The 27,837-nt window shown below is 35.9% G+C and overlaps 1 protein-coding gene across 13 annotated transcripts in view; it reads right to left on the bottom strand.

Moving 5' to 3' along the window:
* Positions 1-11,002: 11,002 nt before the first annotated feature.
* Positions 11,003-27,837, bottom strand: part of CSNK1G3 (casein kinase 1 gamma 3) — a 127,395-nt gene continuing 110,560 nt past the window's right edge. For 8 of the 13 annotated variants that reach the window (XM_059063503.2, XM_059063504.2, XM_059063508.2 and 5 more), the window contains 3 exons: positions 24,184-24,290; positions 23,636-23,659; positions 11,003-13,410 (listed from right to left, as the gene is read on the bottom strand). In XM_059063503.2, coding sequence (XP_058919486.1) covers positions 13,356-13,410; positions 23,636-23,659; positions 24,184-24,290 — 186 coding nt within the window. In that variant the 3' untranslated portion in view covers positions 11,003-13,355. The remainder of the gene's footprint in view (positions 13,411-23,635; positions 23,660-24,183; positions 24,291-27,837) is intronic. The other 5 variants (XM_059063506.2, XM_067031496.1, XM_059063509.2 and 2 more) reach the window with 1 other exon arrangement.

Raw genomic sequence — 27,837 nt, 5'->3', positions numbered from 1 at the left:
TGCCATAACAAAATACCGTGGATTGGGTGGCTTAAACAAAAGACATTTATTTCTCACAGTTTTAGAAGCTGGGAAGTTCAAGATCAAGGTACCAGCAAATTCAGTTCCTGGTGAGAGCTCTCCTTCTGGCTTGCAAATAGCTGCCTTCTCACTGTGGCCTCAGTGGTCGGGGGGCGGGGGGGGGGGGGGGGAGAGAGAGTTCCAGTTTCTCTTTCTCTTCTTATACGGACACTAATCTCATCATAGCAACCCCCCTCCCCGAGTCATGACTTTATCTAAATCTAAATACCTCCCAAAGGCCCCATTTCCAAATACCATCACATTGGGGGTTAGAGGCTTTGACATACGAATTCTAGGGGGACACAAACATTCAGTCCATAACATTTCATCCCCAGAACTCATGTCACTCTTATAGGTAAAATATATTCATTCCATCCTAACAACCCCACAAGTCTTAACTTGTTCCAGCATCAATTCTAAAGTCCAAAATCCAGAGTCTCATCAAAATATCACCTAAATCAGATAAGAGAGTTGAGGTATGATTCATCCTCATCCTGAGGCAAAATTCCTCTCCAGCTATGAACCTGTGAAACCAGATGAGTTATGTGCTTTCAAAACACAATGGTGGGCTAGGCATAGGATAGACATGCCCATTACAAAAGGCAAACTGGAAGGAAAAAAGGGATGATGGGTCTCAAGCAAGTCCAAAACCTAGTAAGGCAAATATGATTAGATCTTAAAGCTCAGGAATAATCCCCTTTGGTTCAATGCTCTGCCTTAAGGCCACTGGGACAGTAATCTCACCTGTAGCTCTGCCTGATGGGTCGCAATCCTTAGGCTCTGGGCAGCCCCACCCGCAAGGCTCCAGGCAGCCACTGTCTGACCTGTTGAAACTGAGGTGATGGCCCCAACCTTAGAAAATATGCAGGCAGCTCTTATGATCTCTGAATTGCCTTCTGGATCATTCTTTCCTTGTCTTGAAGAATAGCATATGTTCTAAAAAAGAATGAAATAATTCCATTTGCAGCAACATGAATGGACCTAGAGATTATCATACTAAGTGAAGAAAGTCAGAAAGAGAGAGACAAATATCATAGGACTATCACTTATATGTGGAGTCTAAAATAGGACACAAATGAACTTATCTATGAAACAGACTCACAGACATAGAGAACAGACTTGTGATTGCCAAGGGGGTTGGAGGGTGAAGGAGTGATGGATAGGGAATTTGGGATTAGCAGATGCAAACAATTATATATAAAGTGGATAAACAACAAGGTCCCTGTATAGCACAGGGAACTATATTTAGTATCCTGTGATAAACCATAATGGAAAAGAATATGAGAAAGAATGTATATATCTGTATAACTGAATCACTCTGCTGTACAGTAGAAATTAACACAACATTGTAAATCAACTATACTTCCATAAAATAAATTTAAAAGTAAAAAGAATAGCACATGTTCATAGCTGGATAGCTGTATGATCCAGTCCTGTAGGACTTAAGAAATGTGACAGCCTTCTTTCACTTCATCCCAACTCTGTTCCCTTCAGTTCAAAGTGGCAGTGTTTCTCCTGGGGTAGTTGATTTAGTCTGTGGTTCACACCCATATTAATCTCCTTAACAAATGGTTGTTCAGCCACAATCTTAATGTTCTCCTCAGAACAAGCTGTTCCATTTTTTGCAATATGCATAGGCTGAGAATTTTCCAAATCTTTAAATTCTGGTTCCATTTTGCTTAGCAATTCCTTCTTCAATTCATCTCTGTCCTCTCACATTTTACTCTAAGTTGTCAGGAGGAATCAAGCTCCTCCTTCAACACTTTGCTTAGAAATCTGCTCAACTAAATATCCAATTTCATCACTAACAAGTCCTACCTTCCACAAAACACTATAAGACAGTTCAGCCAAGTTCACTGCCACTTTGTAACACGAATCACCGATTTTCCATCGTCCAATAGCCTTTTCCTCATATTGGTCTGAGACCTCACTAGAACAGCCTTTACTATCGATTTTTCTACCAACATTTTTTGCTGGCATAATTTATGTATTCTTACTCTCTAAGGAGATGGAGGCTTTCTCTACGGCTCTCCTCTTTTCTTTCTGAGTCCTCACTAGAATCACCTTTAATAGTCCCATCATGGCAATCTCAGTTTTATCTAGCATGTACCTCAACATTTTTTCAACCTCTACCCCTTGCCCAATTCCAAAGCCACTTTTACAGTTTTAGGTATTTGTTACAAGAGCATTCCATTTTTTGGTATCAAAATCTGTGTTAGTCTGCTTAAGCTGGCAAAACAAAATACCATAGCCTGGGTTTCTTAAACAACAGTTCTGGAGGCTGGGAAGTCCAGGATCAAGGTGCTGGAATGGCAGATTTGGTACCTGTTGAGAGTCCTCTTCCTTGCTTGCAGAGGCCTACCTTCTCACAGTGCCCTCACGTGGCACAGAGAGAGAGAGAAAGAGAACTCAGGTCTCTCTTCCTCTTCTAAGGACACTAACCCCATAGTGGTGGCCCCCTCATGACTTCATCTAATTACCTCGAAAACGCCCGACCTCCTAAAACCATCACACTGGGTGTTACGGTTTCAACATATGAATTTTGAGGGGATACAAACTTTCAGTCCCTAACAGTTCCCTTAGAGATGAAATGGATACCCAGGAAGATTGACAAAGCTAGTTAGGGGTTAATTCCTGAACAGAACAAATTTCTAATTTCCTATTCCAGTCCTCTTTCTCTGAAGCCAATGTGTCCCTGCTGAGGTGGAAGAGAAGAGAGAGAGGGAACATATGACACTTAGTCACTAGAATCACTACCATCTCTCTCAGTAGTCTTTTTTTCTGTTATCTCCAAAATAAATTTAATTTCCCCATTGATTTGTTCCTTGCCACAAATGCATCATTCACAGATATTTGAATTACTACAAACATATGCCTCAGTTTCATGCTAAGTGTACAATCGAGGTTTCCATCACATCATCTTTTCCTTGGTAATTTTCTGCCCTGTACTGCTTAAATAATAGCCAATAACAGCTATTATTCATTGAGCACCTACTATGAGCCAAACTTGGCTACAATTAACATATCACATCTTCCTCACCAAAACTTAGTAAAATCAGTGTTATTAATTTCCTTCTTGAAGTGAGGCAACTGAGGCTTAGAGAGGTTAAGCAGTTTACCCAACGTCATAGAGCCATCAAGTGTCAGAACCATGACTTAAACACAGGTTTATCCAACTACAAAGTCCAAACCTTCAACCACAGCACCCCATGCTCTAACGGTGCCCAGCTTCTCGCTGCTACCTTTCCTTCAGGGTCCCATATCCCCCCAGTAGCTGAGACTCTAGCTGCCCAACACCACTGATAATAGTTGTTCCTTTTGTGAGAGACCTAAAACTCAGAGCTGTTTCTCTTAAGATGTGTACAAACGAGGCTTAGTCTACTTTGCCAAGCAGGCCTTCTTGAGAAATGAGTAGGCACATGTAGATAGTCTTGACCATGAAAGCTTTGTTGATCCAGGTGTCAGATCTTGTTTAATACATTAGGATAGAAATCTTTCTATATACTATTAATAATATAGAATATATAGTTTTCTGTTTTCTTAAGTACCACATAAGGAATGAATATAATATTCCCCTATGATTTAGGGCAGTACTTTCCAAATATTTTTTTACATTAAAATCCATTACTCAAAAAATTTTTTCTCCTAGCACCTCAATGTATCAGTCAGCTTCACAGAAGGAGAGAGAGAACACAGAGTAATAGAGAAAAATGTAAAAAATGAACTATTTACAATGGTGCAGCAGGGTTTGGGGAAACGAAAAAGGCTACTAAAACCCCTGGGGTGTGTCACGGGAGGAAGGCTGCTGCTGGCCAGCTGCCTTTCAGTAGTGTGGCCCCTGGAGTGAGGCACTTCTGCTCAGCTGTTGTCCACAAACATGGGGCTGTCACTGATTTGCTCCGCTTCAGAAGGCTGGAGTCAGGTTGCTGTTGACTTGCTCATTTTCAGAAGCAGGGCCACTGCAGTGATATTGCCACCGATTCACTGTCAGCACTTGTGAATTGATTGGAAGTAATCTTGATTAACAGTGGTTGCCTGTTCGCATTTTGGGACTTTGACTAAAGAATAGTCTTAAACCCTTCCTGAATATGAAAAATAAGTACTTTCAATTCTCAGTCCTCTCTTTCGGTCTTCTACCAGCCAAACCTGTAAAAGAGACCATACAGGATTGTCCAGATGTTAATTTGTCAAGGTACTATTTTCAGCTGTTGTTGCCATTTAAGTAACTTAAGCACCAATTACTGTGGAGGAAAAATAGCTCTAATAGCCAAATTTTTATAATTCATTTAAAATATATACATATTTATACACAATTTATAATATTAAATTCCAAAAAAAGCTGACTATAGAATATTTAGGGCATCCTGACAAAGTCAGTATGGGATTCAGGACAAAGTACAAGAAGGAAGTAAGTGATTTTCTTGCCCATATGATATTTTTAAATGAGACTTTAATTTCCAAGGCACAATTTAAAATGGGTAAATGTCATCTCATGAGATATTGGTATGAGTATATTTGACTTGTTAAAGAGATTTTTTTTAACTGAATGAGGATGCGGGTGAAAAGATCAGATAGAAAACAAGAAAGTGGCTGTTATATACACTATCAGGTTAGAGATGTCCAACTGATTCACTTAAGAAGAGAACTTAAGCAGGAAGTTTGAAAAACACACCCAGCAGTCTTCACATTAATGTACAGACAAGAGCTATAAACAACAAGACTTAGATAAAAACAGGGCATGGTAGATATGACACAGGAGTTACTGATACTGGGTATGGCGAGATTCCTGATAGAAATACACACAAATGAGAAGAGAGGTATAGGGAAGTATCCTGGACTTATAACACTGAAACTTGGACACCCAAGGTAAAATGCACTGTGGAAAATATGTGGGAAAAGAAGAGAGGAAAACATCAGGATACAACTATGAAAATACATTACAGAATGTCAGGACAGAAAATCAGATTTAAGCACACAGCCCATTGCCAGAAACAAGGTGTTTAAAAAAAAAAAAAAAAAGTAGTTAAATACATAAACCTTAATTTAAAAAGCCCAGAATTGGGAAACAAAGTTTAGTCATGATAGAGAGCTCCAATTGTCCAAACAACATCTCTAACTCTTATTTTAACATAACCAGAGCATCTGACAATTCTTTATATGCCAAAAAACTAATCTTTCAGAAAACAGAGACAGCAAAAATTGAAGTTATTACTCTGGACCACCAAAATGACCAGCAAGAAGGAAGTGATTGATAAAGTGGTAGGGTCAGGAATCTTGAGAGAATGTGATCATCTCATCTTAAGATTGGTGATACCTAGTGAAGGGAACTCAAGACTGTGACTCCAGTTCTGCAATTAAAAATGGCTCTCATAAAGGGGGAAAAAAGGAGCAAGCCTACAAAAAATGTCTCTTCTGACAAGTTTGACTCTTAAAAGACTGGAAATAAATAGAGTGTGCATAGCAAATGAATATAAGAAATGGTAAAATCTTTACCCACCCCCTCCCAAATAGCTGATGATTTCTTAAAAGGAAAAAAAAAGTCAATAAGAAAGGGTTTTATAAACTACATGTAGAGCCAAATGTAAGGAAAGGGTTGAGGAATGACAAAAAGAATGTAAGTCTTAGCTTCTTTAAAAATTTTCTTTTACCATCTTTTTAAAAATTAAGAATAATCTTCAGTCTAGAGTGTTAAGTGGAGGATGAGGGGAAAAAGCAAGAAGGAAATGAAGCCCATCACAGGTACAAATATTTTCAAAGAACAACTAAGTCTCCAGACCTGGATAAAAGCCATCCTGAGAGACTTGGCAGGTGGTAAATAGAGCAAGGCAAAAAGACTAGACTGGAAATTAAATTCTTATTTTAAAAAAAGAAAAGGATAGATTATACAGCTACAGGTTGGTAAATAATGTTGATTCCAAGTAAGATTAGACTGAATTAGTTAAAAGGCAATTTGTAATATTAGAAATGGTGATCTTTAGAAGTAAACATGGATTCACTAGGAAAAGACATTGCAAACTAAATCCAGTTCCTTTTTCAGATGGGATAATGAGAATGGGAGGGCAAAGAAATGGACTAAATGGTTCACCTAGATTTCAGAAAAACATAAATAGCTAATGGTAGTCAAGTGGTGGAGAAGGATTAGAGACCACTTAGGTATCGTGTTATGCGTTCAGTGGACTGATATTCACCTTAAGGCAGGATTAGTGACTTGATATAGGGTTTTGCCCTTGCCCTCTGTTGTTATTTTTATCAAAAAAGGTATAGAATTAATGATTTTGAATTTATCAATGCCATTAATTGAGTCAAAATAGTCAATTGTGCTATGCGATAGAATTAGGGTGCAAATATTTTTAAACAGATAGGAATGACAGCTTCAATCTAAGACACAGTTTAATGAATACCAGACCTTATTCCTGTCACAAGGAGCAGAAGCATACATTCCGTGTGAGAAATAAAGGTGCTGCTCAGTTTTCAATTATAGTTTATCATGAAAGAAATGGTAAATGGCTGCCATTTACCATTTGGCAGCTTGCACGGAGAGCTATTATAAATATCATTGCTAAACTTCAGAGACATGCTGGAAAGAAGGCATTACTCCAATCTTAGGTGAGGAAACTGATGCTAAGAAGTCAAATAACTTGCCACAATTCTCACAAGGAAAGTGAAGAAGCTGAGAATCAAATTAAATTTGTTTGGTCCCCAAATTCATGCTCTTTCCAAGACCATGCACTGCTTCAACATCTAAGTTCATATGGGAGCTGGAATTATCTCATTTATTTCTAACTCCCATATGTGCTATGACGCATTTTCTTTAACATTATCATAATTCTTGATATTACTTCAAAATGACCCTTCCATTTATAAAGTGAAGAAAAGTTATCTTTTGATAAGTTGTGTCACTCAATTAGGTTAAAAAAATTAACCTCCAACATCCAAATCTTTCCAATGTGGTCTAGAACAGAGGTTGGCAAACTACAGTCTACAAGTCAAATCCAGCCTGCCTCCTGTTATTATTTGGCCCACAAGCTAAGAATAGTACTTACATTTTTTAAATGGGTTTAAAAAATCAAAAGAATACTTCATGACACATAAAAACTATATGAAATTCAAATTTCAGTGTCCATAAATAAAATTTTATTGGAACACAGCCATACTCATTCATTTACATATTGTCTATGGCTGCTTTCATGCTACAAAGGCAGAGCTGAATAGTTGTGACAGAGACCATATGTGGTGCTCTCACTGCTTTACACTGCTGTTCAACACACTACAAATCTCAGTGATGCAGTTATAATTTGACAGCATTTCAAGTGCCACACATACTGTCATACAGACATTTTATTATTTTTTATTACTAATGAATATTAATCATGTAAAAAAAAAGTAAAGTGAACTTTGAGTGTTGCGCTTTTAAGGCACAGTTGAATGTGGATTATTTTGTTATACAATTATATGGCAAAGCATCATGTTTATTATGCAATGACACTTCAGCTGTGTTAAAAGAATACAATATACTTTCACATTACCAGACTAAGCACTCATCACAATATCCCCAACTCACAGAAAAGCAACAGTAAGAATTAGAAAACTTTAAAACAGAATATCTCATCACAATAGAATTTATTGAAACACACAAAAAAATGAGAATGAGGGTACAAGCCACTTACTTTCCAAGTGGCTCATTTGTTAGCCAAGCAAAGAATGCTCTTTATTGATGGTGAGTTAAAGTTAATTGTGTTTGACTGCAGCAGCTAAAAAGTGTGTCTAGAGGAAAAAAGCATGTTGAAGACCACTAGCTTTTTAGCAAGGATAGTTGCTTGAAGATATCAATTGCCAAATAAAAGACAAGGCAAAATGATTTGGCTTTTGATGAGTCAATAGATGTTAACAATACTGCCAGCTATTGATTACCAGGGAAGTCAACACTGAGTTTGAAGTGCCTCAAGAAGTACCCTCTGTGAATAGTCTCCATGGAACAACTATAAGAGAGAATATTTTTAAAGAACTTGAGAAAACATCAGTGCTAATTAAAGTAGAATCTGCTAAGATGTGAAGTAACTTAATGGTGGTAAAGACATGTGGAGCAGAAAAAGGTTTATTGGGCAAATTTACAAAGCTTGTGAAAATGTAAAATGTTTAAAGTAAATGTTTATGCTTTATATTATTCATCAGCAGGTATTTTGTGGGAACTATTTAAATATCATGTTAATGAACTAGTAAAGCCAATGGTGAATTTCATTCACTCTTGCAGTCTTAACTATCATTACTCCCATTTTTATTTGAAACAGAAACTGAATATCCTGACTTGCCCAACTACACAGCAGTTTGATAGAAGTAATAAAGTTTTATTGCAATTTTTTGAGCTCAGGACCAAAAGTGAATTTTTTCTGAATGAGTATCACCCTCACCTATTATTAACAAACACTGAATGGATTTGAAAATTAGCTTTTGCTGCAGATTTGATGTTTCTTAATAACTTCAACTTAAAAATTACAAGGCAAAACAGCACTTATATGTGAAATTTATACTGCAACAAAGTCATTTTGATGACAACTAATGCTGTTTAAATCACAAGTTATGTCAAGCTGCTTTATACACTTCCCATGCTGTCTAGTTAACACGAGCAGCAAGATATCCACTCCCACACAGATTTGCAGTGGATGTGTTTTTCCAAACTCAACTGCAGTTCCAGCTACATTTTTGGATCTCAATCCAAGTGCAGAGGAAATTTCCATATTTCAAAATCCATTTAACTGTATAAACAAGGAGCATCCATCTAAACTTTAAAAGGAAGTAATTAATCTGTGGTGCAATGATATATCAAGAGCAGAATCTAATGGAATTCTATAAACACCTTCCAAATGGTGAATATGCTCAATTAACATCCACACACTTGTGGACTGAAAACAGTATCTGGTAGTATCTATCTGTATGAAGATACTTTTAGAGATGAAATACGTAAAATCACAGATCAGCAAAACAGATGAACATTTGCAATCGATTTCAAACCCCAATTAAGTGAAATATTATCCTCTCAAAATAACTTAATTTTTACCATGAGACCTGTATCACAAAAAATTTGTACTCAAGTGTTCATATATATTTTAAATTTCATCAATAAAAAAGTAGTGGAAATTTGTTTTCTTTCTCATTACACAGTATATAAAAGCCTCAATTTTGCCTTTTGGCCCATAAATCCTTAACTTTACAAAAAAGTTTGCCAACCCCTAGTCTAGAGCAGTGCAGGAGTGTTCTTCAATTTGAGTAAAATCACAGTATGGTAAACATTGCTGTGAACAACTCTTCTTTCTAAAACCATTTTCATATCCCAGCCGTATTACCTGATAATACTTCTATATGTAGTTTTCTTTGGTTACGATCCATGTATTCTTATGAAGTAAATTTCCTAAGAAAATAATATGTGGGTCTGTATTAGAGATGGTCAGAGAAGAAACTAGTTATCCCAAACATCAGCAAAGCTTTATAATTCCATTTATTTCTCTTCTAGCAGAAAGGTTAGCTTTTAACTCTACTAATCCAATTCTATCACAAAAACCTTTAAAACTAAACAAAGGCACATCAAATATGGTACTTATGACCTCTGTTTTTACCTGAGTCCAAAACATTTTTCAAATGCATTCATTCACTGTATTAGTGATTTCCAATAATATATTCATATTAAAAGCCTCAGTAATAATGTTTTCTAATTTAAAACAATTAAGTTTGCCTTTATACTCTATTTTGTTTTTCTCACCATGACTGCAGATATCTAGATTGCCTGCACAGAATCCATTCACTCTCCTGATAACAATATCCTCATTTCCTTTTGGGGAACACCCTCTTCTACCTTATTTCTCAATTCAGTGTGTCCTCTGAAGATGGGAGAACAACATTCCCTGGGTCACAGTAGTTGGCTCGAGAGTGGGCATGTGAACCAATGAAGGAATAAATGTCAGTCTTAGGATTTTGTTGGAACTGTTGAGAGAAACTGTCCTTTGTTTTGGCTGAGATTATGGCAGAAGTCTGAAGCTGCTGGGTGGTCACTTTACCATCACACATGAAGAATCTCCCTGACAATGAAAACAGCAGGGTAGGAAGCAAAACTGAGAGATACAGAGAAAAACAGACTCCTGAACTTTGCACCAGGATCAAGCATGCCTGAAGCTACTCCTATCACTGGACTTTTCAGTTAAATGTAATAATGTGCATGCCTATTGCTGAAGCCGTGTTAAGTTTCTGTCACTTGCAAAAGCAAAGGGTGCTAATGCAACTATACAGTCATTCAGACTGAACCCTAATCTTAGGTCAGATATTTCTAGACAGGGCCTTTTAACCCATGCTTAACCTGTTATGTTTCATCTCTATATCTTATTCTTTCTGAATGGTGGTGCTTAATGGACACACATGGGCTTAGTGTGTGCTGTTTTGACTTATCTTACCTTTGGCATTTTTCAGTAAGCAGAGTATCATTTTGTAAAACCCCTTAAAGCACCTAGCACAATGATGAACTGTGAGATACTGTAACAGATATATGCTCTTCATCTGGAATGACATTAAAGTCATTCACTTAAAATTGGATTTGATAATATTTCATTTCTGTGAACATCATGACTTCATTTTTGAAAAGGAATGAAATGATTCAGCTTGTTTCCCTCGGTTTAGTAGTGGCATTAGTTCTAATTAATTGCTCTATTAAGGAGCTCAGAGAAGTATAAAAAATTTTTTTTTAACTTTCATTAAAGAAAGCTTAGATACTTCCAGGTATGTACTCTTTACAACAGGGTTTCAACAAAGCAAAACAAAATCAAAATCACAAACAAATATTCCTTTAGCTCTGCTTTTCACATTTAGTAAATTAAATAAACTAAATTTTTTAAATTCCTGCCTTCAATTAGTAAGTGGCATTATCTTACCCATATTAGAGGAAAGGGGAAAGAGCAAGTTTAAAAAAACTACCTTTATTTTTTATTTCTTTTTCAGTTACATACTTTTAAACAGGGATGTGTTTCATTATTCAGACATTCAGGCAATGTTGACTTCATTAGTGTTGACAGAAAAGAAGCATAAAAATGCAAAACATTGTTGGCTTAACCTGAACATACCTGCATTACCTATTATTGACCAGTTTGTGTTGCCAAAAGACTTATTCCTTGGCATTAAAATGGAGCACTTAAAAATATTGCTAAAAAGCAAATGTCTACACACTGGTCTTTGCAGCAAATAAGGGTATTTATAGTTTTAAAATATTTTAAGTCCATAATTGGATTAATATACACACCTTCTTATGTATAAGGAGTTCAGATCATATAAACACTGTACAGTCCAAAAACCCTACTGAGAATAAAACTAAACAGGCTTATGATAAGAAATACAGGTATCGCATGTATTTACAAATATCATAGACACACAAATTTGGTCAAATACTGTAAAGAAAGAAGTGGTTTCACATTATAATGGCCAAAACATCCATCTACCTTGCTCAAAGCAAACAAAAATAAAAACTCAGTATGTAACTCCTGTAGTTTAAGACATCATGACAGTATACAAATAGATAAAATGGAAACTGTTGACCAAATTATACAACAAGTGTTTTCTAGGCTGAGTGTAGGTCCTCAAAATCAAGAACTTATAAAGATCATTCATAGATTCAGAGCAACAATGATAATGTCTTGATTTGCGGTATTTATATGGGTGCCTAATTCATGAAAAACAATGCACTGAACTTTTGGCTAATAAGAAAAATAAATTACAAAGTACAGTTAAATTCCTGTAAATGCAATAATGTCAAAAATGTAGATTTATTTACTTTAATTACATATTTTAAATGTTACCTTGAGACAATAAAAATAAATAAGCATGCCCGGAAGCACACAAAGACAAAAAGAAGGGGCTGAGTGGAAGGAGTAAGCAACAAGTTCATAAATGAAAGGTGAATGTGAGATCTGAACAACATAATTATCTTTCTAGCCAGTCTTTTTGTCTTAACTCTCCTTGCAAATTCTGGCTAGTAGAATGTGACAAAAGTATACCTGTGTCTTCATGGCTTAAAACAAAGCATACTTGAAAAGTGGAATGGGTTTCCTTTTTTTACAGAACCATTACTTTGTTCCTATGCAGGCACTTCAAAAGACTATGGGGACAAAGCACCTGACCCATCCTCTCCAAAATAGTTTTCAATCATCAAAATTATGCTAAAAAGTAGGAAAATTCCAGAGAACCAGCAAAGTTGAATACAAGAGACTAATGTGCGCAGAGGGCAATAGAGTGACCCCGTTTTTATTGCTGAGGGTCTTTTTTTAAAATCAAAGGGCAAATAATTAATAAACAGACACCATTGTGTGGCACATCCAAAGTTTTCTGCTTAAGGAGAATGTAATCGTTCAGCAGCAGGTTTCAGTGGGATCTCCTTAGACTTCAGCCTCATATGATGCGGTGAGATTCACATTTATTCCTTCTCTTTAGTGTATTTTTCAAAAAACTCCAACATATCTCATTTCTCAAAGTATTCATTTCTTGCTGTCTAACATACATTATCTGGAAGCATAAAGTTACATTATACAAATATTTTGCATTTTTAAAAAATAAGCGTTTGCCACTTGGACAACACTGTACTTCACACAGTGGTGCAACAAAAGCAGAGCTCATATTTACCACACTAGTTGTGATTAATTTTACCACTACCATCTGCCAAACCCATAGAGTTTTTTCCTCAGTACCTCTGGGCAGTAACTGTACCATGATTTCACAGAGAGAATGTTAATATGACTCATGAATAGCAGTACCATCAGTAACAGTGAAATCAATGCAGATGTCACACAGATAATGATCTTCTTAAGGGATAACTTCTTTTAAATATTTGGGCAACTGTTTTCTCTGTTGCATTATCCACTGGGGAGAAAATTCCTCTTTGATTATTCTCTTACAGAAGTTATAAAGACCAGATTAGGTATATAACTGGTTGACATTTAAGATACTGTACTGCTTTCTACAACAGGAGGAGAGCTTCTGAAAAATGTTCTACAGAACTGTAATTCATCAATACCACCTCATTGGTCCATTCCATTCAATGATGGGCAAAGCACTCATGTTTTGACAAAACTTTAAAGCTTCCATAAAAGTTAAATTAGAAAAAAATACGAATGTAAGACAACCACAAAATGAAGTATGAAAGTATGACATTTTTGTTTCTAACAGTGAGTCCTTGAAAATATATGTGGTCACTACAGAGATGATTTTAATCACAAGACAGCAGATGAACACGTAAGTAACTCCCCATGATCTGTCTGTGTCCAGAGTCATTTGTGACGCTGTATGGTTTTCCTTTTCCTTCGTTTGAAAAAACAGCAGCACCTGCAGATGGAGGGAAATACTCCTTTTATTATAAAAATAGTAAAATGTTGCAAAGTAAGGCTGAATCTATCATATTAACTTAAATGTCATAGAAATCCACGGGCTAGTGCAACATAAACAGTGAACATACCAATGAAGCATATATATTAGTGAAACGATGGCAGAGTTGTTACTATCATTTCATCAGTGTGCCTTTTTAGAATGGCAAGACATTCTATGCAACATTAAAAGGAGCCACTAAACTGAAAAGGCTCTGCACGAAGACTAACTAAAAAGCCATAAAGTTCTGAACCCCAAATGACCCATCACATTCTATTTTAGGTACTAATTTCTGGCAATGGCATGCTGTTATATAAAGTTCATCTTATGTATTCTTTCCCTTTTTTCCTGGTATTCATATATGATTGTTGAAGCCACTGTTAGAAAAGCAATAATGAGCCTAATTTGGGGATTTTATTTTCACTAAGAATTAGTTTAGATTCCAAAACTAAAAAGATAAATCCCCAAAACACTCTTCAACAAACATTTTCCATCATATTTACGAAGTGGAAGAGAGAAAATACATTAAATAGAATAAGAATGCTAAGACTGGCACTTTTAATTCTTTAGAGGTTAAAGGTCAAGCTTATCATAAGCTATTTTAATTAAGGTAAACATATGCTTAACATTTAAAATAGCATAATCAAGGTGATTCAGTTTTGCAATTGAAAACTGATTCAGTTTTTGTAGTCTATTTAAGAAATATCTAGTTTTTACTCCTAGGCGGAAAAAACGTAGACATGATCCCTGAGAGAACTAGTTTTCTCACAGTAAATTCTCCTAGTCATGAGAAGATGCAACACATGTAGAGCAATGCTGAGGTTGGTATGAACTGAAAGTTAAATGAAAATCACTGATCAGCAACTAACAAAACAAATACACACACATGTATATATATTCTAAAAGTCTAGCATTCCTTCAAACAAAGGTCTGGCCATTTTCCCCTTCCATACCTAAAAGAAAGTCAATCTATCAGAATATCAAGATGATAGATACCACATATAAAGAGGCTCCTTTTTTTTTTCCCCACTGAAGTCCTTACAAAGATGTTCCTTTAATTCTTACCAGCCCACCTTCATAAAACAATATTAACTCAACATTTTCAAGCTAAACGTAAAATAAAAGAGACCATGTAGCTTCAGGTGTCCTATCCAGCAAAAGATCATGGAAGATGAAATAAAGGCTAGATATCGTTATTTCTGTGAAATAAATGTAAACAAAAATCCACACTGTCCAGTTAAATTACATACTCTCTCCACTCACATTATCTTTAGTCAAAAATAATTTCAGACCATTTATTGTGATTTATGCCATAATTATGAAATCACTATGGGGCATTCAAAACCAAATTACACAATTGCATTTTTAAATTGCACTCTAGTACATAATGACTAGACCATGGAATCTGAATAATTGAAAATTGTATATATCAGCTGATAAAGATTCAAATAGAAATATGTGTTGTTATCAATCTTGATGGGTTTTACTCTTATTCAGGTAACTACCAGAAAGAATGGAAATAAATTACCCAATCAGGGCCTTAAAAAGAGACACCACTGTAAAAGAAGACTCTAGGCACAATACATTTTTCCTAGACTTAGAGAAGTCAGTCAAATTTTTCTGTTAGGTACCTAATACTTTCTCAAATCTGTTATATATTTTTTCTAAAATAAAAAAGCAAAACAAAAAACTACTAGGAGATAAAAATCATTATTCTAAAAAGAACCTTTCAATTAAAAACTCAGAAAAGAGTTAGAAAATGTCCATATTGTAAAAAACAAAATATTAAAAAATTGGTATTTAAAAGAAAGACCAAATAATTGGAATATTAAATTTAAGAATATAGTCATATATCAATGGAACTTTATTGTTTAATATAAAGTTTTTTTTTTTTTTTTTTTTTTTTTTTTTTTTTTTTTTTCCGGTATGCGGGCCTCTCACTGTTGTGGCTGCTCCCGTTGCGGAGCACAGGCTCCGGACGCACAGTCTCAGCGGCCATGGCTCACGGGCCCAGCCACTTCACAGCACGTGGGATCTTCCGGACCGGGGCACGAACCCATGTCCCCTGCATTGGCAGGGGGACTCTCAGCCACTGCGCCACCAGGGAAGCCCTAATATAAAGTTTTATTAACAATGTTCACTGTTCCTAAATAATGTCATTTGTCTTTTCAAATTCCAAAGTATATTCTTTTAAAAAGTTTTCTCCAAAAAACCTGTTGTAAGGTATACACAAGCCTTTTGGAATGGGGAACTGAATATAATAGATGTTTTGATGAGCAAGTTCAAGTCTCAGCTCTACCACACTTGAATTAGCACTTCACCTTGTCTGATTTATTTTTTATCATTAATCTGCTTTCAGTTCTGAGAGTTGCATGCTTCCTATTTCCTAGGTAATCTTTCCTTCCATTGTGTAAGTATTGTTGAACACAGAAAACTACTTCAAGCATTTATTTAAGATTAAATAAGATCTTCAAATGCATTATAATTGTAGAGACCTTTTAAAATCAAAAGCAATCTTAAAAAGACATCTATTTTTTAGCAATAAATCCCACTGAATAGAGTACACCCTTGAAATAGATTTGCCATTTGCCTTAGAGCTGGCATGCTATTAAACTGACTACCACCAGAGGACAGCATTACTTTATGCGATATGAATGCATCCAAGAACAGAGATGCTCTCAAAATATGATATACTTAGAGCAGTTAAGAAGGAAACTGATATTAACCTTGTGGCTGACTTCTTAAAAGTCATTATCAAAACATTTGATTTATAGTCTTAGTGATTAATGAATTAGGTCTCATCTCAATTGCCCTGAGCACTTAGTCTAAAACACTGTTTCTCGCATATGGCCACTCTGACACACGACCGTGTTATTTTCCTCTCAGTACATAGTACTAATCTGAATTTATTTTATTTATTTACTTTTTATCTACCTCCACATAGAATTTAAGTTTCCTAAGGTCTTGCTCACAGATACATCCCACAAATGGGCACAAAATTGGTACTCATTTAATACCTATTGAATTAATGAATGATTTGACTCATAAATGCAACTAACTTCTAGAGTAAGAACCTGGTCAAAATTCTAAAGCATGTTCTAAAGCTAAAGTTCTTACCCTTGGGCCACAGACCCTAGTGAAACCTTACAAAAATACAGATTTTAGTGCCCGTGGAAGCTTTTCTGGAGAGAGGTGATTTGCACCAAATTATTAAAGGACTGTGAATTGCAAGAAGCACTGCTTTCTAGATCCAACTGCCAGGTCCTCCTGCTTTTCCATTTCAATGAGGCCTCGTCCTGGATGCAATGAGCTGAACACTGGAGATACTGAGTGGACACCATGTCATCAGTTCACATGAGGGCAGGCAAATGCATAAAAAGAAACCATGTAATTTTAACTTGGTACAGTTGGGGGGCAGGTGGTATCAGAAATAATAACTTCAAATAACAGCACAGATTCCAGGAATCAGCACATAGAGAAGTTTTCGGAGATGACGTGAGCAAGTTATTTTATCAATAAATTCAATTATCTGGTCTTAGAAAATAACTTACACCTTTACAATTTTCAAGGATATTTTCTCTCCTTGCTGCTCAGTGGCTACATTTTCTTATCCACTAGTTCATACCTCATGTGGGGTCTCCTCAGATCTAGGCTATTGACAACTACCTTGGGGAAAGAATAAGCTGACCAGACATTTAAATCATGTTCTTGTCAATGATTCTTTTTTTCAAAAATTGGCTCTTTCTTGATTATTCCTTTTGTGGTTCCAGTGAGCCAATATGCTATCACAAGTCAGGTTCATGCTTATGACCTGATCATTTGGTGGCTAGCCTAGAAGCTTTGAAGCCACATCTCCAGTCTTAAATCATTTGGGAATAAATGTTAAGTTCTGCTTCTGATGAACATTAAGGCTGTTGCTTGAAATACTGTTTAGGGAGGAAACACAAAATCATAATGGGTCAATGTCCTAAACTCTGTAGAAAACATAGATGATAATAGCCAAGGTTTTCCTATTGACATCACACCACCATTTCCCATTACTGATTGCCCTTTTCTTCTTGGAGAATATGGCTTGTCTTCCTGGATTTATGTCATATACTTTCTTCTCAAAAGTCTACCCAGAAACTGAAGCATGTTCCTCTGTCTGGATCTGAAGTTTGTTTTTAAATTTAAAATAAAGTTTTTTCTTGATTTTACATTTTTTTAAACATTTTTACTGCAGTATAATTGCTTTCCAATGGTGTTAGTTTCTGCTTTATAACAAAGTGAATCAACTATACATATACATATATCCCCATATCTCCCCCCTCTTGCATCTCCCTCCCACCCTCCCTATCTCACCCCTCTAGGTGGTCACAAAGCACTGAGCTGATCTCCCTGCTTCTCACTAGCTATCTATTTTACATTTGGTAGTATATATAAGTCCATGCCACTCTCTCTTTGTCCCAGCTTACCCTTCCCCCTCCCCGTGTCCTCAAGTTCATTCTCCCATTCTCTACGTCTGCATCTTCATTCCTGCCCTGCCCCTAGGTTCTTCAGAACCATTTTTTTTTAGGATTCCATATATATGTTAGCATACGGTATCTGTTTTTCTTTTTCTGACTTACTTCACTCTGTATGACAGTCTCTAGGTCTATCCACCTCACTACAAATAATTCAATTTTGTTTCTTTTTATGGCTGAATAATAGTCCATTGTATATATGTGCCACATCTTTTTTATCCATTCATCTGTCAATGGACAGTTAGGTTGCTTCCATGTCCTGGCTATTGTAAATAGAGCTGCAATAAACATTGTGGTACATGACTCTATTTGAATCATGGTTTTCTCAGGGTATATACCCAGTAGTGGGATTGCTGCGTTGTATGGCAGTTCTATTTTTAGTTTTTTAAGGAACCTCCATACTGTTCTGCATAGTGGCTGTATCAATTTACATTCCCACCAACAGTGCACACCCTTTTCTCCACACCCTTTCCAGCATTTATTGTTTGTAGATTTTTTTGATGATGGCAATTCTGACTGGTGTGAGGCGATACCTCATTGTAGTTTTGATTTGCATTTCTCTAATGATTAGTGATGTTGAGCATCGTTTCATGTGTTTGTTGGCAACTGGCATATCTTCTTTGGAGAAATGTCTATTTAGATTTTCTGCCCATTTTTGGATTGGGTTGTTTGTTTTTTTGATGTTGAGCTCTGTGAGCTGCTTGTAAATTTTGGAGATTAATCCTCTGTCAGTTGCTTCATTTGGAAATACTTTCTCCCATTCTGAGGGTTGTCTTTTCGTCTTGTTTATGGTTTCCTTTGCTGTGCAAAAGCTTTTAAGTTTCATTAGATCCCATTTTTTAACTTTTGTTTTTATTTCCATTTCTCTAGGAGGTGAGTCAAAAAGGATCTTGCTGTGATTTATGTCATAGGGTGTTCTGCCTATGTTTTCCTCTAAGAGTTTGATAGTGTCTGGCCTTACATTTAGGTCTTTAATCCATTTTGAGTTTATTTTTGTGTATGGTGTTAGGGAGTGTTCTAATTTCATTCTTTTACATGTAGCTGTCCAGTTTTCCCAGCACCACTTATTGAAGAGGCTGTCTTTTCTCCATTGTACATCCTTGCCTACTTTATCAAAAATAAGGTGACCATATGTTGTGTGGGTTTATTGGATCTGAAGTTCTTATCTGTCCCTACAATGACTTATTGGCTCATCCTCTGGATGAGGGACTGTTGGTACCTGCCAGACCCCACCCACTTAGGACTCCAGAACCTAGCCTCTCCTCGTCTGGTTGATGAGTATACAGGAAATATCTTTCATGACATCTAAACTTTAGTTCATTGACAAAGGATTTTTCCCCTTAAAACTTATACTTGAAATGTAATTTCATTTCTCTAGGTCTCTCGATTATAAAAATGAGAAACTGTTTGGTTAGGCAAGTAAGTTTAGATCAGAGAGCAAGACCATGTAACTACTCTAACTAAGAACCTGCAGACCCATCCTCACCTTCAATTTCTTCCTCTCCATCCACGTGCAATTAGTTCCTCAAGTCTGAAATGACTTTTAAAATCTCCCCACCCTCTCATGCTGGCTTAGTTCATAACTTCTTGCCTCCACTACTGCTAAGAGCCTTTTAACCGACTTCTAGCATAAGACTCTCCTCTCTCCAATCTGCCATCCAAACTTCCCCCATCATAATATGGCCATGCCCTTTTCCTCTTAAATCTTAGCAATGGTTCTCCACTGTCTGAGGCATTAAGTCCACACAGCTTTTAAAATTTGGTTCCAACCTATTTCTACTCTCCTCTTAGTCCCATCCTCCATCAGCCTTCCTTACCAGGCAGGCTGTACTTTAGGAGGAAGGAAGGAAAGGAGGGAGGAAGGGAAGGAGGGAATTGAGATTTTCTGCAATCTGAGGAACCCCAGGAAGCAACATAAGTCTCAAACTGCTGCTGAATTAATTTTCTTAAGATTCAATCTGATTATAACATTTCTTGGCTTAAAACCCACAGCATGCTTTCTTGTGCTAAGAAAGATAATGTCCAATTTATTTATATTTTACCTTGCTACTAAAGGCCCCTGGAGATTGGGCACTTAGCCTATCTCAGTTCCCATTAATATATTCACACTCTCTATGTGCACGGGTTACTACTCAAATGAACCCATTCTTTCCTTGCTCCACATTGTTGCTCAACCTCTTCTTCTCTCTGACCCCCATTCCCTTGCCAAATCATACTCATCTTTGAGAACTAGTGCAAATGTATCCTTACCCACAAAGACTTCCTGATCTTCAGCTAGACATGCATACTCCAGTCTGTGAACTCCATACTGCTAATCCTATAATACCTTACTTTAGACCAGTGATTCTCAATCCTGGTTGCTCCTTAGAATCAGCTTAAAGGCATTTAAAAAATACTGGTAACCAGACCCTACCACTCAGAAAGTACAGCTTAAGTACTGGCATATTTTTACAACTACCCAGATGATTGTGATATGAAGCCAGGGTAAGAACCACTATGTAAAAGTCACTGGTGTACTTACTATCTTCTCTAATGGAACAAAAGGGCCTTGACTTATCTTCATAATCATCATATTACCAAACACACAATAACTGTTCAGTAAATGACGGGAAGGGGGAAAAAAAGAGAAACAGAGAAACAAAGGAAAAAAGATGACTTCACAATACTTAAAAACTCAATAACTAAACTTAAAGAAAGCCTTGTTCTCCTAAATTCCTGGAAGAAATGATGAGGGTGCTATCATTTGTTATCACCTGCCTTCAAAAAAAAAATTCTCTGCTACAGTAAAAAAAAAGGTAAGGCATAATCTCATTACTAATGAAGGAGCCACTTTATCTTTGGGGAAAAGACTATTTTCCATCACTTGGAAATCATACATTTACCCCATGAGGTACTATTCTAGGAAACATGAGACTCTAAAATATCCGTTGTAGAATACATTTTAGTAATGAGATGAGGTGAGATGGATCTCTGCCAATCAGAGGTAAGAAGAAAAGAAGGAAGTAGGAAACAAATTCTGAAAAAGAATTCTAAGCAGGTCTCTAGCTACCCATAAAATGGTGGAAGAGAGAAGAGAAGCATTAGACGCAATTTAGAAAAAGAAATCATGCTCACATTTCTTTAATACAGACTAAGAGGATATAAGGAATGCAATAATAAGCCTGTAGGAATGTCACAATAACCCTGATTAAATACAAGACAAAATTTTGTGTGTTTTAAAAGAGTTTTTAACTACTGAAGAGTTAGGGAAGTTCTGAGGATTTCTGTAACTCCTCTGGAAAAGCTTCACTGAAATCATAGATTGCTATCCATTTTTCTAAATAACTGCTTTATTCAGATATAATTCACACATCATTAAATTTACCTTTTTAAAGTGTACAATTTAGTGGTTTTTAATATATTCAAAGAGTTTTGCAGCCCTCACTGCTACTTAACTTCAAAACATTTTCTTCACTCCATAAAGAAACCATATAACCTATCAGCAGTCACTCCCATCTTCCTCAAAGCTGCCCTAGGCAATCACTGTCTATTTTCTGTCTCTCTGTATTTGCTTATTCTGGATATTTCATGTAAATGGATCATATAATACATGGCCTTTTACGTCTGGCTTGTGTCACTTAGCATCATGTTTTCAATTTCATTTTTTATATTGTTAATTGATAGTCCATTGTATGGATACACTACATTATGTAGTCAATTACTTAGTAATAATTTGTTGAGGTCTTAGGGATCTTAAGATAAAAAAGACCTTGTTTTTAAGAAATCCAAGAAGTTTCAAGAAGTGAGAGATAGATAAAGAGAATAACATATCAATGGCAGACTTAAGGAACTGATGGAACACAGACTTCAGAATGGAAAATGAGGCTGGGAAAGACAGGCAGGAGCCAGACCATGAAAGGCATGAAGGGCCTGGTGCCTTGCCAAGTGATCTTGACTTGACGCTCTATGCAAAAGAGAACCTCACTTCAGGAAGAGCCTTCCCACCATTTTCCTTTTTCTCATCTTCCAACACCTACAGATAAAAACCCAAACCATAAATATACACACTCATGCCCATCTCAGCTAAATAAATTACTACTCATTCTTCAAAGCCCCCTCCAAAAAGTATTCTCTGATCATCCTGTCAGTAAACACTCATTTTCTTTACAAGCTCTAACGGATTTTTCATACCTTTTTCATAGTATTTATCATACATTGATAAAAGCTAATGCAACTGCAATTACCCCCACTGGAGTATGATCTACTTAAGGGCAAGGATAGTATCAGATATTTCTGAAATCCAAGCAGTGTAGCTGTTGAATGAGTACATGGAAAAATGTAATAGATGTGGTGGAAAGCAGGTCTCTCGGAGGATGCGAACACAGAAGAGCCAGTTTCAGTGAAGAGTGTTGTGGAGGTAAAAATACAGAACACTGACGGAAGAGGCACAAGCCTGGGAAAAGCACAGATGAGAGGTCACTGGAAGCTGGAAGCGGAGAAACAGATAGAGGTGATAATGGCAACTGAGCACCTGCCATGTGCCAGACAAAATACCTGTGCTTTATTACATTTAATTTTCTCAACAACCTATGAAGCAGATATTATTAGCCTCATTTTACAGGAAAAGAAACAAGCTTGAAGAAGGAAACAAACAGTGGCAGAAGTAGAATTCTACAACCTATGTTTAATTGCAAAGGCCATGTGCATTCTTATCTGCCACATGCCACCCACCTTTATAACTGTGCTTAGGATTGCACAAGCACATAGATACTGTTGCTTTTATTTCTGACGTAAAAATACAAAAGTACATAGCTGACTAATTATATCCTGAAATCCACCAAACTAAGTCATACTGACTATGAATAAATTCCACAGTCAAACTGGTTAAAATGGACAGTTGATCATTACTCTTTAAAAAGAAATATCCACAAAAGTCTCCTCATCTTGCAGCCAGCAAATGAGCATTTATGTAAGGTTCCCTTTGGATATGAGTAGATGAGTAAATGTTCCAAAATTTAGTAATTTAAACAACTGTCTTTATTCACTCCAAGGCTGACTCAAAATTTGTCTTGAAATTGAGCGAAGCATTTTAAACACAGCATTATAACTAAAGGCAAGGGCAAGAAAATAGTTTAAATTCAACATTATTGCAACAGATAAGAATATTTTTTTCATAATATCTGTAATTAGCAGGAACTATTTAGATGAGTATTTTTCATAACACTCTCTCACTGTAGTTTATCATGAAATTTATCAATGTATACCATGTGTATTCAATGGCAATATAATTAGTAAGTGAAATACTGGTTTAGTGAAACTATTGCTATGGGTATTTAACAACTACAAACAGGAAAAAAAGAAAGCTTAACTCAAAAACTTGCCTTTCTATTTAAAATAGCAAATAAAGCCTTGTGTTACAAAACAAATACATAAGCGCAAGCAAGGTTGGTGTATCATCTACTCAGTAAAAAAGTGCCCCAAATCTATGTCACTTGAAGCAAAAAAGTTGCAGCAGGCAAAAGAGCTCCTCAATTATTTCTTGCTTTTCAGAGCTAATGTAAATGACATCAAATACTTTTGGACAACTTTTACCAATTATAATTTCTATGTCGAAAAGTTTGTTTTTAAAAAACACAAAATGGTGCTAAATCTTTGAAATTACAGTCAACGGAGCTATTTCTGCCTGCCTACACTTGAGAACTCACCACATGTTCAACACTTTCTGGCAGCTAAACACAAAAAAAAATACAAGGAAAAAGAGAGAGAGAGAAAGAGAGATCATCAGAAACTGCCCACATTGAAATTATCACATTGTTTTTCAAGCTTAATTTTTTTCCAAGCAGAATTATTATAATGTACTTTAACAAAAAAAGTAACTTAAAACTAATACTAATACATGCAGCATACTACAAAATTAATATTTATTCTTATGTTTACAGAAAAAATAAGCATTTATAGTGCAGCAATAACTTTCATGCATCAACATTCCTAAAAATAAAAAGCTAAAAATATGCTGTTAACTCTAAATAAGAATTTGAGCATAGTTCTTAAATAACTATTTTTGTATTATTAAAACATCTACTGAAATAGCGCTATTTTAAACTTAGTGATTAAAATAATTAAACATACCACTTGTTTTGCATGCATCTATTCCTTGAAAAAAATTTCCTTAAATAACTGTAATGACTATAAATCTCAAACATGCACAGTTTAAGAAAAAAAAGTTACTAAATGAGGCAAAACCAATACATACTTGGTTTCATCCATCACTTCTACTTCTGTAGGGGCTGTGATAGGTGCATTTGAACGTCCTGCAGTAGGGTCATCTGTGTTTAATTCTCCATTTGTAGAACTTACAACCTGCAAAAAAGAAAAAACACACACACAGACACACACACACACAAAAGTAATAGGTTATACAATGATAAACATAGAGTATTTAAATTAGAAAGTTAATATGAGGAACACAAAACAATTAGTATACAGTTGTTCATAACTGAATATACTAATAGGTCTACATTTTGTTAAGGTAATGTCACTCATTTGCTTTGAAACTTACTTCCTTTTCATCTTGAAATCTGTCCTCTGGTTTTTAAGGCTAATGCAATCAGTTCCCTCTTGTGTGCCAATATCTTTTGGTACCTTGCTACATCATGAATTACTTCCTTTGGAAACTTCAATATTGTTCCTTCCAATGGATCCTTCATTTCAATCTGTAATCATGCTCAGGTCTCACTCTCATGTTGCCCATTCATTCACCCAGTTGTTCAAGCTCCAAATTCAGAAGTTACTGTGATTCCACTCTTTGACTTAAACCATCAGCAGATCCTGTTAAATCCTCCCATGACACACACCCCAAATCTAATCGGTACTCCCCACTCTATGACTACCAGATCTGCAGTCCAGACCACCATTATCTCTTGAGTGAAGAAGAGCAAAAACCTATTAACTGGTCTGCTTTTACCCGTGTCCACCTCCCCATTAATGGATTGTCTACACAACAACCAAGGTGCTCCTTTTAAGATGTAAATTAGATAACACATAATTCTCTGCTTAAAGCTCTTCTAATGTCAACTTCCTGGTTTCATTTAAAATAAACATCCATACTCTTTAATTTACAAAACCCCACAAGATCTGAATCCTGCCTACCTCTCTGATCTCATAGCACTTTCCCTTTGCTCACTAGCCTCCATCCAATGTCAAGGTTATTTCCACCTTAAGGCCATGGCACTATCTATTCTCACTCCCTGGAATTCTCTTCTTGCTTATTGTCTGTCTCCTTACCTTTCAGATTCTCAGAGAACATCTCTAAAACAGGACTTTTCCAACATACAATCTAGAACTTCCATGCAGATACACTCTTACATGTTATACTTCACTTTTAATTCTTTGTATAGCATTTATCCATGTTGATGTTTTTCTGATTGACTGATTGACTGATTGATGTGTTTCTTGATACCCACCCCCATCTCCATTAAAATTAAGCTCTATAACAGCAAGAGCCTTGTATTGTTCCCCAAGAGATCTCCCCACTCTATATGGCACAGAATAGGCACTCAATAAATATTTGTTGAAATAAATGAATACATGCATGCATGTATGACATCTTTAAGCAAGATAAAAACCATAACAAAACTCCCAAATTCTCTTGGTCCTACAAAGTGACCTTACTGTCTTATCTCTTGTTTTCCTCCAAACTTCTTGAAAACTATCGTCTTAATTTACCACTTCCATTTTTATAAAATTCTCCATTTATTCCTTAACTCCTCTCAAACTACACTCTGTCCCTACATCAGAACTCAAATAAGAGTTTATTTGAAGGTTGCCAAAGGTTCCTAGAAAATATGTTAATAGTCTTTGTTCAGTCTTCATTTGCCTCTACATCTCCCTATGACTTGGCACCAGCTAATAACTTTGGAGTAAGACGAATCTAGATTCAAAACCTAGTTCTACCACTTACCAGCCATGTGACCCTGGAAAGACATCTTACCTTGCTAAACCTCAGTATTCTCAACTATGAAATTGGAAACAGAAGTATCCATTTAATAAGGTTGATATCAGGATGAAATGAAATTAATATATAAAGCACAGTGACTGGCATATAGTAAGAGTTCAACAAATGGTGGCCATCATTATTACTGTCAGTCTGACCTAAAGTGTGGCTTCAACTGTCATCTCTATGTAAAGGATTCCCTGAGCCTAACCACTCACCCACATGGCCATTTAGCTAGACCAAGTTTGGCACCTCACTCAGTATTTCTAAAACCAAATTTATCATACTCCATTTTAAATCTGTTACTTTCCCTATAGTTCCTATTTCTATTAAAGCTCTAGGCTCTTCCCAGACTTCCAGGCTCAAAATCTAAGAATCATTTTTAATGCTTTCTCTACCTGATCTCTTTATAATGTAACAAGGGCCTAAGCATCAGAGTTGACAGGTGACTACTAGACTTAAGACTTCCATTTACGAAAGCCCATATTTCTAAAACTTAAGTTCTAAGAGGCTACAACACGTCAGGCACTGCTCTAGGAACTTGGAATAGCATAGTAAACGAGAGACAAACATCCCTGCCTTTGTGGACTTAATAATCTAGTTTGGAGAAATATGCTCTCTCCCCACCAACTCAAGAAGAATAATCAGAAATCAATCAATGTATCTAGATTAAGTCATGATTTATATATATCCTATACGGAACAAGTACTTAGAAATGCATTTGTGCCTACAGCTGAAAATATAAAACTGCCTTCATCATCTTTAGAAGCAATCCAATGCGAGGAATACTCCTATGTCTAAATCGCCCTCTCTGCTTCTGCAGCACCTGCTTCCTCCTTTTTGTCATTCTATTGATCTCTGTGGCTCTGTGTCAATTTTTTCTCTTAAAATTCTCCATCTTTCTGAACACATTAAAAAATACTTATTTGTTGTAATTACTGAATATAATTGGGTTCTTTATTCTTAATTTTTAAAATGTCAGAGCCTCTGCAATGAACTGGAAAAGAATTAGAAAGCAGAATTCTTATTCTATACTTTTGTATTCTCCACCACCTTTAACTAGCAGAGTGCCTTGCATGTAGTGGATAAGCGAAACAGTTCACTGAACAATTTCCATTGTTCTTTCCTTAACATAATTATTTAATGGGTTTCTTTTCCCACTTTTGTTCAATGGCCCTAAACAGGTGGAAGGAGGCCCCCTCAACTTATAGGCAGCTGCCCTAAAGTGTCTTCCCCTAATTAAGCAGCACAAATGAAAATTTGAAACTCAAGTACTCTAAATTTCCAGAAACAGTAACTATATATGCATTATAATTATAAAATCTGATTTATGTCACTTCACACACAGTCATAAGTGACTTTAATAGTCTTTATTTTAGTGAAATGTTTCAAGTTTCATTCTTCCTGGCTGATCAGAACCAGATCAAAAGGAAGTAACATCTGACTTTATGAATTTTTTTAATGTAATTTTCCCTGGGCTTCCCAGATTCCCTAACCCTCTGAGTAAAGGCCAATATCCCAGGGTCAGAAGAGAATCACTGTGGTGACAGAGTTCTGTGAAGCTGACCCACTTAAAAGTAGTGATGTGAGAATGTATCACAGCATTAAAATTGTTTCCACTTAAGAAAACTAGTGGTCTTTTTACAAACAGATTTTAGAGGAAGAAACAAAGACATAATATTATAAATAATGTGTCAATATTTTCCTGGAAACCAAAATTTGGCTTATTTTTGTAAGCCAAATTTTGAAGAATGATTCCATTTAGGTGACATTTCTAGAATTATAACTCACACTAGAACATAAGAGTCTCTGAAATATTAGTATTTATCAGGCTCCTTAACAAAAGTATATCTAAAAATCACAGATGCCTTGAGGTTTGACATTTCAAAAGAAAATTCAGGGGTTTTGTTGCTG

Source organism: Kogia breviceps, chromosome 4 (genome assembly GCF_026419965.1).
Source record: "Kogia breviceps isolate mKogBre1 chromosome 4, mKogBre1 haplotype 1, whole genome shotgun sequence".
Lineage (NCBI taxonomy): Eukaryota > Metazoa > Chordata > Mammalia > Artiodactyla > Physeteridae > Kogia > Kogia breviceps.
Note: the sequence above shows the minus strand (reverse complement) of the source record. Positions and strands in the feature narration are given on the sequence as shown.